Here is a 16,386-nt window from a genome sequence, read left to right on the forward strand (position 1 = left end):
TCCAAGTATATAAAACAACATACAAACAGAGCGCCGGCGAGATCCCCCCAGCGTCTCCTGAGAGGCGTGGGTGCGTTCGGTAGGTAGGGGCTAGAGTTGAAGTCATAACAGCCGAAGAGAAGCGGGCATCAGCAGCGCGCGAGAGAAAGAGCGGGGGGAGAGAGAAGGCAGTGACTGCAGTTGCATGCTCTCTCTCGACGTTGGATGGATGTTGTTGTAAGAGCATCTGCAACTGGGAAAAGAGGAGTGGGGAAGAGGAGGCATACACTAACTCACCAAGGAAAGATCTATGCTTGGATTTCGGATCTTTTTTCTTCGCCAATGCAAAAGGAAATATGCAGCGAAGCTTCACCCTCCTGTACACCAGTTTTCTGGGGATGTGCTTGGGTTCAAGTTTTCCAAGTAACATCAATATAGGTAGGTGAAAAACATGCGTAAAATGAAGTCTGGCAAAATTATTTTAATTGTTTATTTATTTAGGCTACAAATTTGTATGGACCAATATGCCTTTTCCGAAGCTTTAAAGTTGTATTCAACATATTTTGCTGATTAAACAGTCCAGATATATTTATCTGTTCTGTTTTTGCGTTTAGTTTGCAGAGAGTCGTTTTATAAATAACCGTTGATTCTGTATCTTTCACAGGGGGACTATTCCCAACCGAATCTCACGAATATGAAGTGTTTCGGTTCGCGCTCTCGCACCACCAGGATATCCCCAAACTGGTGCCGCAGGTGGATATGGTCAAGATGGGCAACAGCTTCTCCATGACATATGCCTGTAAGTCTTTCCTTTTCCCCACGGTTTCTGTTATCCTCATCCCACCCATCCTTCCCAGTAATTTCCTAGTTTGCTTCATATGTTATTTATGCATACGATCAATATGTTGTTGTCCTTCTGCTCAACGAGATCACTGGCCAACGCTTGTCCTGAATTATTTTCCTACTATTTAAATGAGTCTGTCATTGATAGTTGGAGATCATATATGCAATTACAGCTGGGTTTTCGCTCACTGTAAAGAGGTTCCGAGAATATGTGCTTTTGTGGATCCATCTGCTTCGCTTTCTCTCTCTTTCTCGTCAGAGGCGGTGTGCGTGCTTGTGTGAGCGAGAGAGAGACCTCAGTGCAATGAACAGATTTTTCTGACAATCTACCCATATCAGTAATATACATGTAGGCTACAAACATTAGAACCAGACGCAACAAAGTGGTTATGTATTTTTAAAAATGTATTACGTTCTGACACCCTTCCCCCTACACAAGCCAACATGCGCTTCCTGCGCTTTAAATATTATCTGCCGTTAGCGCAGATCAACCAACCCCCCTTTCCCACCGGCATTCAGGAGAAACCTGTTACCACAAAGCGCTTTTCCTAATTAGCGACGGATTTGTATTCGCTTAGCTTCAGCTGGCACCAGCTACTTTCATTAAAGTGTTAAGCGCGCGGCTCAGGTTCGCTTTCTCATTACAGTAACCTAGCCAACAACGCCATACCACTCAAATGGCTCCAACCGCCGTGACTCACTCAAGTTCATAAGGTTGTCTCTGTGCGTTTCAGAAACACGTCTAAATTAGGGTTCTAATTAATGGAACACTAGGATAAATATTGCATCGGAGACCTTTCATTCGTTCACCCTTGGACATCATATTCTTTATGGATGAGGTCACTTACATGGGGGCGAGCGTGTAAGGTGACACTCAGACGCGTAAATCAAATCAAATTTTATTTGTCACATACACATGGTAAGAAGGAGGATTTATAGTTTATTGGGAAGCACCGCGGATCAATGGCTGTCACCGGTCAAGCAGTTAAGACGTTACGCTCTTGTAAGTACATCAACCAACGAATCGATCAGGTGTTGTCATCGCACAGCCTGTCTGCCCCTTGGATGCCCAAATTAAATCATGTTTAACCTAATCGTTTTAGTATTAGTGTCACAGTCACCTTCCCTTATTAACAGATGCAGACAATGACGCGATTTTGTAACATGTTTTAAAGATCAAGGTGATCTGGTAGCCCAATCTATCCCCAGTCTGCTGAAAAGCAAGAAAAAAACATGATAAAACGAAAAAATAACTTAATTTCTGCATTTAAGTTTATTTTTGTGTGCCAGCCTGTACTTTGGGGATATTACACAACAAGGTGCCCTTGAGTTTTTAATATTTATCTTAAGTTGCTAAGTCTAAAGGTAGGCTATATCCCAGGTGTTCCATGTTGGACACCCTTAAAACGGGCATCAGGCCGATGCAGCTGGGTGCTGAATGCAGATTAAACATACACAATAGATTCTCCTCCCTGACAACTCTCTCTTTCCACACTAGTCTCCCCAGGACTGCTTGAAGTGCGACGTTCAGTTTCACCGGCAGAGTTTTTAGACATTGATAACCGTGTTGTCTCTGTGTTTTGTTCCTACTTGGAGACAAGACTTGAATTTAAAGGCTGTTTTTATTCTGTTTCACATACTTGTCATGTTTTTCCTCAGATCTCAGATCTCTGATCTCTGCCTGTTAGAGATACAGTTCCCTTTTGAAAAGAAAAGGAAATCAGAAGAAAACAGTTGCTCATCATCATCAACAGTTGATATATTTTAAGTCACATATGATATATAATGCAGTATTGCTGTAACATATGATATCTAATGCAGTATTGCTGTAACATATGATATCTAATGCAGTATTACTGTAACCTATGATATCTAATGCAGTATTGCTGTAACATATGATATCTAATGCAGTATTGCTGTAACATATGATATCTAATGCAGTATTGCTGTAACATATGATATCTAATGCAGTATTACTGTAACAAATGATATCTAATGCAGTATTGCTGTAACAAATGATATCTAATGCAGTATTGCTGTAACATATGATATCTAATGCAGTATTGCTGTAACATATGATATCTAATGCAGTATTGCTGTAACAAATGATATCTAATGCAGTATTGCTGTAACAAATGATATCTAATGCAGTATTGCTGTAACAAATGATATCTAATGCAGTATTGCTGTAACATATGATATCTAATGCAGTATTGCTGTAACATATGATATCTAATGCAGTATTACTGTAACCTATGATATCTAATGCAGTATTGCTGTAACATATGATATCTAATGCAGTATTGCTGTAACATATGATATCTAATGCAGTATTGCTGTAACATATGATATCAAATACAGTATTGCTGTAACATATGATATCTAATGCAGTATTGCTGTAACATATGATATCTAATGCAGTATTGCTGTAACATATGATATCTAATGCAGTATTGCTGTAACATATGATATCTAATGCAGTATTGCTGTAACATATGATATCAAATACAGTATTGCTGTAACATATGATATCTAATGCAGTATTGCTGTAACATATGATATCCAATGCAGTATTGCTGTAACATATGATATCTAATGCAGTATTGCTGTAACAAATGATATCTAATGCAGTATTGCTGTAACAAATGATATCTAATGCAGTATTGCTGTAACATATGATATCTAATGCAGTATTGCTGTAACATATGATATCTAATGCAGTATTACTGTAACTAATGATATCTAATGCAGTATTGCTGTAACATATGATATCTAATGTGGTATTGCTGTAACATATGATATCTAATGCAGTGTTACTGTAACATATGATATATAATGCACTATTGCTGTAACATATGATATCTAATGCAGTATTACTGTAACATATGATATCTAATGCAGTATTGCTGTAACATATGATATCTAATGCAGTATTGCTGTAACATATGATATCTAATGCAGTATTGCTGTAACATATATCTAATGCAGTATTACTGTAACATATGATATCTAATGCAGTATTGCTGTAACATATGATATCTAATGCAGTATTACTGTAACATATGATATCTAATGCAGTATTGCTGTAAAGTATGATATCTAATGCAATATGACTGTAACATATGATATCTAATTCAATATGACCGTAACATATGATATCTAATTCAATTTGACTGTAACATATGATATCTAATGCAATATGACTGTAACATATGATATCTAATGCAATTTGACCGTAACATATGATATCTAACGTAATATGACCGTAACATATGATATCTAATGCAATATGAACGTAACATATGATATTTAATGCAATATTACTGTAACATATGATATCTAATGCAATATGACTTTAACATATGATATCTAATTCAATATGTCTCTAACATATGATATCTAATGCAATATGAACGTAACATATGATATCTAATTCAATATGACTGCAAAATATATCTAATTCAATATGACTGTAACATATGATATCTAATGCAATATGACCGTAACATATGATATCTAATGCAATTTGACCGTAACATATGATATCTAACGTAATATGACCGTAACATATGATATCTAATGCAATATGAACGTAACATATGATATTTAATGCAATATTACTGTAACATATGATATCTAATGCAATATGACTTTAACATATGATATCTAATTCAATATGTCTCTAACATATGATATCTAATGCAATATGACCGTAACATATTATATCTAATTCAATATGACTGTAACATATGATATCTATTGCAATTTCACCATAACGTATGATATTCAATGCAATATGACCATAACATATGATATCTAATGCAATATGACCGTAACATATGATATCTAATGCAATATGACTGTAACATATGATATCTAATGCAATATGACCGTAACATATGATATCTAATGGAATATGACTGTAAAGTATGATATCTAATGCAATATGACTTTAACATATGATAGCTAATACAATATGACCGTAACATATTATATCTAATTCAATATGACTGTAACATATGATATCTATTGCAATTTCACCATAACGTATGATATTCAATGCAATATGACCATAACATATGATATCTAATGCAAAATGACCGTAACATGTAATATCTAATGCAATATGACTTTAACATATGATATCTAATTCAATATGTCTCTAACATATGATATCTAATGCAATATGACCGTAACATATTATATCTAATTCAATATGACTTTAACATATGATATCTAATGTAATATGACCGTAACATATGATATCTAATGCAATATGACCGTAACATATGATATCTAATGTAATATGACCGTAACATATGATATCTAATGGAATATGACTGTAACATATGATATCTAATGTAATATGACTGTAACATATGATATCTAATTCAATATGACCGTAACATATGATATCTAATGCAATATGACTGTAACAATTATCTAATTCAATATGACTGTAACAATTATCTAATTCAATATGACCGTAACATATGATATCTAATGCAATATGACTGTAACAATTATCTAATTCAATATGACTGTAACAATTATCTAATTCAATATGACCGTAACATATGATATCTAATGCAATTTGACCGTAACATATGATATCTAATGCAATATGACTGTAACATATGATATCTAATGCAATATGACCGTAACATATGATAACTAATGCAATTTGACCGTAACATATGATATCTAATGCAATATGACTTTTAACATATGATATCTAATTCAATATGACTTTAACATACAATATCTAATTTGATCTGACCGTAACATATGATATCTAATGCGATATGACTGTAACATATGATATCTAATGCAATATGACTGTAACATATGATATCTAATGCAATATGACCGTAATATATGATATCTAATGCAATATGACCGTAACATATGATATCTAATGCAATATGACATTAACATATGATATCTAATTCAATATGTCTGTAACATATGATATCTAATGCAATATGACTTTAGCATATGATATCTAATTCAATATGACTGTAACATATGATATCTAATGCAATATGACCGTAACATATGATATCTAATTCAATATGACTGTAACATATGATATCTAATGCAATATGACTGTAACATATGATATCTAATTCAATATGACTGTAACATATGATATCTAATGCAATATGACCGTAATATATTATATCTAATGCAATATGACCGTAACATATGTTATCTAATGCAATATGACTGTAACATATGATATCTAATTCAATATGACTGTAACATATGATATCTAATTCAATATGACCGTAACATATGATATCTAATGCAATATGACTGTAACATATGATATCTAATGCAATATGACCGTAATATATTATATCTAATTCAATATGACCGTAACATATAATATCTAATGCACACACACACACACACACACACACACACACACACACACACACACACACACACACACACACACACACACATACACACATATATATCTAATGCAATATGACTGTAACATATGATATCTAATGCACATGCACACACACACACACACACACACACACACACACACACACACACACACACACACACACACACACACACACACACACACACACACACACACACACACACACACACACACACACACACACTTGTAGACAATAGGGTCATCCAGTGTAGTGTACGTAGTAACGGAACATGGATCAATTGATTCCAGGAAGGTTGAAACCCAGCTGTGAAGAGGGGGATGCCTGGGCCTAGAGAGACAGTCCACTCCTCTTCTTCTGCTGCAGTGTGGTGGTGATGTGTATCGTCTCTCTGGGTTGCTCTAGGAGTAGACGTGTAGAGAAAGAGAGACGGTGTGTGTGTGGAGTTTAGGATTGAAAACAGAGAAACTGCTATGAATTCTTCTCCATCACAGCTTACACTCTGCTTCGTCCTCCGTCTGTTTGCATGATCACTGCTTAGTGGAGGCACACACACACACACGCACGCACACACACACACACACACACTCATAGGGCATGAGGGGTAAGAAACAACATGTTTATCAGGATAAAACTTGTCACGACAGGCCTGATGGAAACAGAACATGTTTCGGTAAACTTCTCAAATGTCGACAAAACAAAATACTGTAGACGAGGTGGGATCTTTTTGTGTCTGTAAAATAAATTATGCAAGAAATTTCGGTGGAAACACTGATAGAATAACCATCATATCGAAGTAAACTTGGAGTCCTGCGATGACATGTTGTATGCTCCTCCCACTACGACTCGGGAAAGCATGCAGTTCATTAGGTTACAGATTAAATAAGTTCGGATGAACTTCACAGGGTGGTGAAAGTGCACGGTGATGAGCTTGATGCTTCTTTCTGATAAATATCGAGGGTTGTATTCTGGTGACATGATCATTGATGCTTGACTGCTGTTTGAATTGAAATAATCTCATTCTTTTGTCAATAATAATCTCATCATGTAGGCTATACGTGCACTTTAGTCAGCAGCGCGCTGACACAGTACTGTATCATACCGGAGTGGGCACACTCCCTATATAATACCATTCTGTTGTGTGAAAACCATCAATAGAGTTGAAAATGCCATGGAAACCCATTTCACTTGTATTTTTTATTCAGTACATGTACATTTTACCACAAAATGTATTTTTATTTGCACTAGATCATCACACGCAGTCTTTTATCTGCAGCAAATACATTTGATTGGAAACACATCTGTGGTGGGAAAATGCACATATAGTTTTAAGCAGATTGAGAATATTCACATGAAAATCTGTCAACAATTGGATGGAAACCTAACTTGTCTGAGTCTTTTAAAGGCCACTTGTATTTCTAAAAAATTTTTTGTGCTAAACAACCCTTGAGCTGAGCTGGGTATTGGCAGCCGCTGTGATGACAACACATTCCCAGATTGTGGTGAGTGAGCAGTGATCTTGTGTGTGTGTGTGCTCTGGTCTATTGCTTCTCTCCATCCCTAATGTGAAGGGACAGATCAGATCCTGTTAGCTGAGACAGACAGGCGTTGATGTGACATGCATCATGTAGCCTATCGGTTAGGGAGTTTGTACAGTAACCCAAAGGTTGCTAGTTCTAATCCCTGAGCCGCCTTGGTGAAAAATCTGTCAAAGCGCCCTTGAGCACTTAACCCTAATTGTTCCTGTATGTCGCTCTGGATTAGAGCGTCTGCTAAATGACTAACATGTAAATAACACAAACAGTGACGCTGGTTAGAGGTGATGTACATACGACAGTGACACCATTTCTCTCTGTGTCTTTGCTTCAAGAGGATGTAGAAAAGGTTAACATTAAAATACATTTTGGAATCTTGACTTTATGATGACCTACTTAGTGTGTGTATGAATGAAAGTTTATCCGTGTCCATATCTGTGCGTGTGTGTGTGTTTTTGTTCATCTGTCGGTGTGTGTGTGTGCGTCTGGGTGTGCCTGTGTGTGTGTGCTTGCTTGCATGCATGTGTGTGTGTGCATTTGTGCATCTGTATGTGTGTGTGTGTGTGTGTGTTTGTTTGCGCGTGTGTGTGTGTGAATAAGCCTGGGCAGTTATGGGCTATGACGGTTAAAGACAGTTAGAGGCAGTGGCTGAATGGCTCCTTGTGCCTGTTGATGAATGGAGCTCCTCCGGATGAGGGAGGTACTCATCAGCGGGGCTGAGGCCTGTATGACTTGCACCCCAAATGGAACCCTATGCCCTATTTAGTGCATCACTTTTGACCAAGGCTCATAGGGCCTAGATAGGGAATAGGTTGCGATATGGGCAGCAGTCTATATGACCACCCACTTCCTCCAGTCCTCCCCCTGCCTCCCCCTACGCTCAACCCTCACCATCTGCATCCCCCCTCCTCAACACCTGCTGGGGGAGACAGAGTAGGGCACAAGGGAGTCTAACAGTTGGGTGTTGGGTGAACTAGTAAAGGTGAGAGTACACACAGAACAGAATAGATGGTGTAAAAGGAAAATGGCTGACGTTGAGGAAACTATGATGTATTTCTCCTGTTGAGTCATCGACAGTGTGTGTGTGCGCGCCCTGTGTGTGTATGTTTGTTCATCTGTGTGTTATATGTGTGTGTGTGTTTGTGTGTGTAGCCTACATGTTCATAGGAAGATCTAGCCTGACTCTTTCTACATGTTTCCCTGGTTAAATATAACTGCAGTGGAATGGATACCCTGAGCCAAACAGAGAGTACTAGTCAGTCTTCCCCTTGGTTAGCGTTGACATCACCATAATCCGCTATTGACTAGCTTTAGAATAGGGACGGAGTGGAGGCATAAATAGCTGATTTCATGTCAAATCTCCTGCAGCCATTAGGTCATAACTCAAGTGTGGTGTTGAAATAAAATGTTGGTGAGGTGTTGCTTTAACTTTGGTTATCTGGTGAAGAGATATTGTAAACAAAATATCATTTTACATTACAATTAAATACTTGTAATAATAATTGCTAGACATGTATGACAAAATAAACATTCACAATTAAACTACATTAATAAAATAACAATTCCTTCATAACTGTAATATATATTATGCTAAAAAGAAACCTCTGTTTTTTTCAGGTATCCTTCTAAGTGACCACATAGAGATACAAAGATAAATAGTATTAGCAAAATGATTACCACAATTATCTATTCTAGTAATGTTATTTCTATGACTGACCAAACCAAGCAGTTCTAGCATCACAACATCTAATTGGAATCCATAGCTAACCAGATTCATGTTGTCACTATAATCTTCTGCAGCATTATTTATCTTCTCTCTGAGGGCTTTTAAAGGAAGTGTGTGTGTGTGTGTGTGTGTGTGTGTGTGTGTGTGTGTGTGTGTGTGTGTGTGTGTGTGTGTGTGCGTGCATGTGCGTGCCCCAAGCCAGGTCTGATCAATGGACTGGGGCCACACAAAGACATCCAGATCAATAAGAGGATAGAAAGGAGCTTCCTCTCCAAATATCCTGGCCTAGAGGACCAATAGGAATTAGTACTACAGTATTATAGCCTGGCCTAGAGGACCAACAGGAATTAGTACTACAGTATTATAGCCTGGTCTGGAGGACCAATAGGAATTAGTACTACAGTATTAGTTACAAATTTAACATGAATTAAATGAGTTGACTTTTTACATGGGATGATTTCACTGAACAACAAAAGAAAGGCAATATTGAATGATCCTCAATGATCCATCGCATCTCCCAAAAACGTTTGCAACATACATCTGTAAAATTATAGTCTAGAAACTAAAGCTTTGGTTGTCTTCTTCTCAGGCTTCCATGTTTTCTCCCTGGACCTCCTCAATGTCCACCTCTTGAACATCAGACTCTGAGGCCTCTTCTTCACTGTCACTTTCCAACCTTGTTGAGAATGGCTCGTTGTCAGGCTCAAAAAGCCTCAAATTTGCCCGGATGGCCACCAATTTTTCTACCCTTGAATTGGTCAGTCTGTTGCGTGCTTTGGTGTGTGTGTCACCAAACAAGGACCAGTTGCGCTCTGAGGCGGCTGATGTTGGTGGGATTTGGAAGATGATGGAGGCAACAGGGTAAAGAGCCTCAGATCCACAAAGTCCCTTCCACCATGTGGCTGATGAGATATGTTGGCATGACTGCCATTTTGCATCTCCACCCCAAAGCCCTTGCTTGGAAGTATACTTCACCAGACTACCAAGAACCTTGCCCTCATCCAGGCCAAGGTGGTGAGACACGGTAGTGATGACACCATAGGCCTTGCTGATCTCTGCACCAGACAGGATGCTCTTGCCAGCATTCTTTGGGTCCAACACGTACGCTGCGGCGTGTATGGGCTTCAGGCAGAAGTCTTCACGCTTTTTGATGTATTTCAGAACTGCAGTTTCCTCTGCTTGGAGCAACAGTGAAGTGGGCAGGGCAGTATGGATTTCTTCTCTTGCATCTGCAAGCAGAGTCTGAACATCAGACAGGATGGCATTGTCTCCCTCAATCCATATAATGGCTACTGCTATAGGTTTCAGGAGTTTCAGGCTGCTTACCACTCTCTCCCAAAATACATCATCCAGGAGGATCCTCTTGATGGGGCTGTCCATATCGGCAGACTGTGATATGGTAATTTCTTGGAGAGACTCCTTCCCCTCCAGGAGACTGTCGAACTTGATGACAACACCACCCCAACAGGTGTTGCTGGGCAGCTTCAATGTTGTGCTCTTATTCTTCTCATTTTGCTTGATGAGGTAGATTGCTGCTATAACTTGATGACCCTTCACATATCTAACCATTTCCTTGGCTCTCTTGTAGAGTGTATCCATTTGTTTCAGTGCCATGATGTAATTGAGGAGCAGATTCAATGTGTGAGCAGCACAGCCAATGGGTGAGATGTGAGGGTAGGAATCCTCAACTTTAGACCAAGCAGCCTTCATGTTCGCAGCATTGTCTGTCACCAGTGCAAATTCCTTCTGTGGTCCAAGGTTATTGATGACTGCCTTCAGGTCATCTGCGAATTAGAGACCGGTGTGTCTCTTATCCATTGTGTCTGTGCTCTTGTAGAATACTGGTTGAGGGGTGGAGATGATGTAGTTAATTATTCCTTGCCCACGAACATTCGACCACCCATCATAGATTGCAATACAGTCAGTCTGCTTTCACTTGAACTCTGCATCTAGCAAATGAGTAGATAAAGCATGTCTGGTGGAGGGGTGTATGCTGGGAAAAGAACATTCATAAATCTCTTCCAATACACATTGCTTGTCAGCATCAGAGGTGAACCAGTTGCACACACAGCTCGAGCAAGACATTCATCAGCATTTCTCTGAAAATGTTCCTCCATTGAGTCAAAAAAACGTCTGATTCCAGGAGGACCATGAGCTGTTTATTGCTATCAATAAGGTGCCTGATTCATAATTTTCACCTCGAATAGAAGTAGAGGGTCTTTTGTCAGAGGTTGCTTGTTGTGAGAGCTGAGGGAACTTTATGCACTTGGCCAGATGATTCTGCACCTTTGTTGCATTCTTCACATATGATTTGGCACAGTATTTGCAAATGTACACAGCTTTTCCTTCTACATTAGCTGCAGTGAAATATCTCCACACATCAGATAGTGCCCGTGGCATTTTCCTGTAAAGATTAGAAAACAATAGTAAAAAAAACACAAATTCAATTCCATGTAAAGATAAATAGTTAAGTAATTAAACTAAACAACTCCTTTGTAAGATAAATGTTTTAAAATGAAACATGTATGGAAACAGGTGAATTAACACTCCTCATTTAGCATTCTCAAGCAAGCTAAAACCCACATGGTGGCAAAAACTAACTAGGCGAAATTGTTAACAAGTTAGAAACTATTTAAACACACTGTCACGCCCGGACCGTAGATTGCTTTGTATGTTTCTATTTTTAGTTTGGTCAGGGTGTGATGTGGGTGGGTATTCTATGTTGGAGGTCTAGGTTTTCTGTTTCTATGTGTTTGGCCTGGTATGGTTCTCAATCAGAGGCAGCTGTCTATCGTTGTCTCTGATTGAGAGCCATACTTAGGTAGCCTGTTTTCCCATTTTGAGGTGTGGGTGATTATTTTCCGTTTCAGTGTTTGCACCATACGAGACTGTTTCTGTTTTCATTTATTCTCTTGTTCTTTTGTATTCTGTATTCATTCCTGATTAAAAGGTATTATGGATATGTACCACGCTGCATTTTGGTCCTCCTCTCCTTCCACCAATGAAAATCGTTACACACACTTTGCTTTAGGCTACTGTTTACTAGTTATTGTAATCAAAACTTACCAGAAAGCATGTAGTCCTTGGCTTACAGTGTAGTAGTGTGAGCTCAATAGCATTTCATTAGTGTGCAAGATCTTGAGAATCAACTGTAAATGTGATGGAAGAACGCACTGTGCATGCAGAGGGTTGCAATCAATTGAATTGGGGATAGTTTAACCAAAATATGCCACAAGACCTAGAATTTCCTTATGTGTGTCCCACAAAAAGGTTCACTGTCATAAGCTAACTTTTTTTGATGAATTTAAGCGAAATTCCCCAAATTCCCAGGCTTAACTTCCCATGGAAAAAGTACTGAAATTGACCGGAAAGTTTCTAACCCTTTGCAACTCCAATTATTACCGTGGTATATGGGTATTATCATAGATGCCTGGGCCTAGAGAGACAGTCCACTCCTCTTCTTCTGCTGCAGTGTGGTGGTGATGTGTATCGTCTCTCTGGGTTGCTCTGGGAGTAGACGTGTAGAGAAAGAGAGATGGTGTGTGTGTGGAGTTTAGGATTGAAAACAGAGAAACTGATGTGGATTCTCCTCCATCACAGCTTACACTCTGCTTAGTCCTCCGTCTGTTTGCATGATCACTGCTTAGTGGAGGGCACATGCACACATGCACACACGCACACACACACACACACACACACACACACACACACACACACACACACACACACACACACACACACACACACACACACACACGCACGCACGCACGCACGCACGCACGCACGCACGCACGCACGCACACACACACACACACACACACACACACACACACACACACACACACACACACACACACACACACACACACACACACACACACACACACACACACACACACACACACACACACACACACACACACACACACACACACACACACACACACACACACACACACACACAGGCACAATTACTGGAGATGGCACTTCATCAGATGCATTTAATGTATTATTCATTGCAGCTCATCCAAAGCCATCACTCCACGGAGTTAGAGGCATAAATATTTATTAATAACCATGTGGAAGGAATAAGAGGGTGGGAGCTTTTGTGTTTAAAAATACTCTTCCCGGGATAGGGGAACAGAGGGGGATTCACAATGGGGAACTAGAAAAAGAGAGAGTGAGACAGGTTTTGGTTTGTATTCCCTACACACCACCTCCACCACCACCAGCACCACAACCACCCCCACAGGGCTAGAACTGTGCCCAAGAATGGTGTATCTCAACTGGGCTGTGGGATTGAGGTGAGAGGGGCTGAGGCTGGAGCTTAATGGCTCGATTAAATCCGTAGTGCAGATGATCAACGTTATAGCGTGATTGACATTCACGGAGACTGCACTCACGGTAAATCCTGCATATGTAGCCGATGTGAGTAAGACCTTTAAACAGGTTAATATTCACAAATCTGCAGGGCCAGATGGATTACCAGGCTGTGTACTCAGAGCATGTGCTGACCAGCTGGCAAGTGTCTTCACTGACATTTTCAACATCTCCCTGTCCGAGTCTGTAATACCAACATGTTTCAAGCAGATCACCATAGTCCCTGTGCCCAAGAACACTTAGGGAACCTGCCTAAATGACTACTGACCCATGGCACTTGTAGCCATGAAGTGCTTTGAAAGGCTAGTCATGGCTCACATCAACACCATCATCCCAGACACCCTGGTTCCACTCCAATTCGCACACCGCCCCAACAGATCCACAGACGACACAATCTCTATTGCACTCTCCCACCTGGACAAGAGGAAGACCTATTTGAGAATGCTGTTCACTGGCTACAGCTGAGCGTTCAACACCATAGTGCCCTCCAAGCTCATTACTAAGCTAAAGATCCTGGGACTGAACACCTCCCTTTGCAACTGGATCCTGGACTTCCTGACAGTCTGCCCCCACGTGGTGAGGCAACAACACATCCACCATGCTGACCCTCAACATGGGGACCCCTCAGGTGTGCATGCTTAGTCCCTCCTGTACTCCCTGTTCACCCACAATTGACTCCAACACCATGTAACTTAACAACATGTGGAAAAAGTGAAGGGGTCTGAATCATTTCCGAATGCACTGTAGCTATCTGGACTACCTGCATTGACCCTTCACATACACTACTGCTATTGTTTATTATCTATCTTGTTGCCTAGTCACTTTATTCCTAGTTATTGTACATATCTACCTCAATTACCTCGCTCCCTGCACATTGACTCTGTACTGGGACCGTGTGTATACAGCCAAGTTATCATTACTCATTGTGTAATTATTATTACTTTTATTATTACATGTTATTACTTTTCTATTATTTCTCTATTTTCTCTCTATCTTTGCATTGTTGGGAAATCCAGGTATGTAGATTTTTTTCAGACCTCAAAAGTGGTCTCCTGATGTGGTTCAAGCATTGTTGTGGACTTAAAACATCAAATGTAATTGTTTTTCAGTGAAAACTGAAAATAACGCAAACCTGGAAAAAGAGAACATAGAAAACCGAATTTGGGAAAAAGCAGAATCAAGCAAAAAAATGAAATAGATTTTATTTATTTTTATTTATTTTTATTTCACCTTTATTTAACCAAGTAGGCAAGTTGAGAACAAGTTGGAAGAATGTGCAAGGTAAGGTAAAGAATGTGCAAGGTTTCCAAGATGGCATAGCAGTCAGACGTCCTTTGTCCTCGTCTTGTCGTGTCCCGTGTATATATATATTTACATCTTCCTTCGCATATCTTCTATATATTTTCTTTTCCAAAAACTCAACTTCAAAACACTCTCCTGCAACCCGCCTCACCAATTGAAAAAAAAAAGAAAGTATTATTTACCTCAAATCTGAAATCCACAATAGAAGCTAGCCTGAAGCTAACCAGAAGCTAGCCAAAAGCTAGCCAGAAGCTAGCTAGAAGCTAACCAGGAGCTAACCAGAAGCTAGCCAAAAGCTAGCCAGAAGCTAGCCAGAAGCTAGCCAGTTTACTGGCTAACGTTAGTATTTAGCTAACCACGGTTGATGGTCATCAGGTATCCTTTAGCTCGAAAAGCTATCGCCAGTTTTGTACAACGCGACTCAGACCAGAATATACTGGACCTATTTTTCTCTCCATATCCCCGGATTTCAACCGAAAGCTCTGAACATTTATACCTGGATCTCGCAGCTAGCTAGCTGCTGGCCTTGTGACTATTGGCAGAATGCCATAGGGTGTTTTTGTGTTGGTTAAGGGCAATCAGGTCTGGAGAGAACCAAGGGCTATACCTGTTCCTGGTTCTACATTTCTTGAATGGGGCATGCTTATTTAAGATGGTGAGGAAGGTATTTAAAAAAAATAACCAGGCATCCTCTACTGACAGGATGAGGTCAATGTCCTTCCAGGATACCCCGGCCAGGTCGATTAGAAAGGCCTGCTCGCTGAAGTGTTTCAGGGAGCATTTGACAGTAATGAGTGGAGGTTGTTTGACCGCTGACCTGGTACGCTCATTGATCATTTGTGTGAGATTGAGGGCATCAAGCTTAGATTGCAGGATGGCTGGGGTGTTAAGCATGTTTCAGTTTAGGTCGCCTAGCAGCACGAGCTCTGAAGATAGATGGGGTGCAATCAGTTCACAAGGGCCCTACAGTATATAACAGATTTAAGCATGTGGCTGGTGTGAATCCGACTGTGTTGTCAATTCAAAGCAGGGGTGTTAATGCAAACACATTTTATCGCACTCATCTGCCAAGGTACGGAGCATTGCAATTTGAGTATTGTCCTGCCGTTAAAATATTGTCTTTCCGTCAAAAACTTCCGTCAAACACACACATGCACATGCACACACACACACAATCATACACACACGCACAATCACACAC

General features: G+C 39.6%; 1 protein-coding gene across 8 annotated transcripts in view; it reads left to right on the forward strand.

Moving 5' to 3' along the window:
* The first annotated feature begins 117 nt into the window (after positions 1 to 117).
* The window catches only part of LOC110489094 (glutamate receptor 1), a 157,831-nt gene continuing 141,562 nt past the window's right edge, over positions 118 to 16,386 (forward strand). For all 8 annotated transcript variants that reach the window (XR_005035968.1, XR_005035967.1, XM_036943242.1 and 5 more), the window contains exons 1-2: positions 118 to 417; positions 644 to 778. Coding sequence is in view for 6 of the 8 variants with exons in the window: in XM_036943242.1 (XP_036799137.1) it covers positions 336 to 417; positions 644 to 778 (217 nt within the window). In the remaining 2 variants the exon portion in view is untranslated. The remainder of the gene's footprint in view (positions 418 to 643; positions 779 to 16,386) is intronic.

Source organism: Oncorhynchus mykiss, chromosome 14, assembly GCF_013265735.2.
Source record: "Oncorhynchus mykiss isolate Arlee chromosome 14, USDA_OmykA_1.1, whole genome shotgun sequence".
Classification (NCBI taxonomy): Eukaryota; Metazoa; Chordata; class Actinopteri; order Salmoniformes; family Salmonidae; genus Oncorhynchus; species Oncorhynchus mykiss.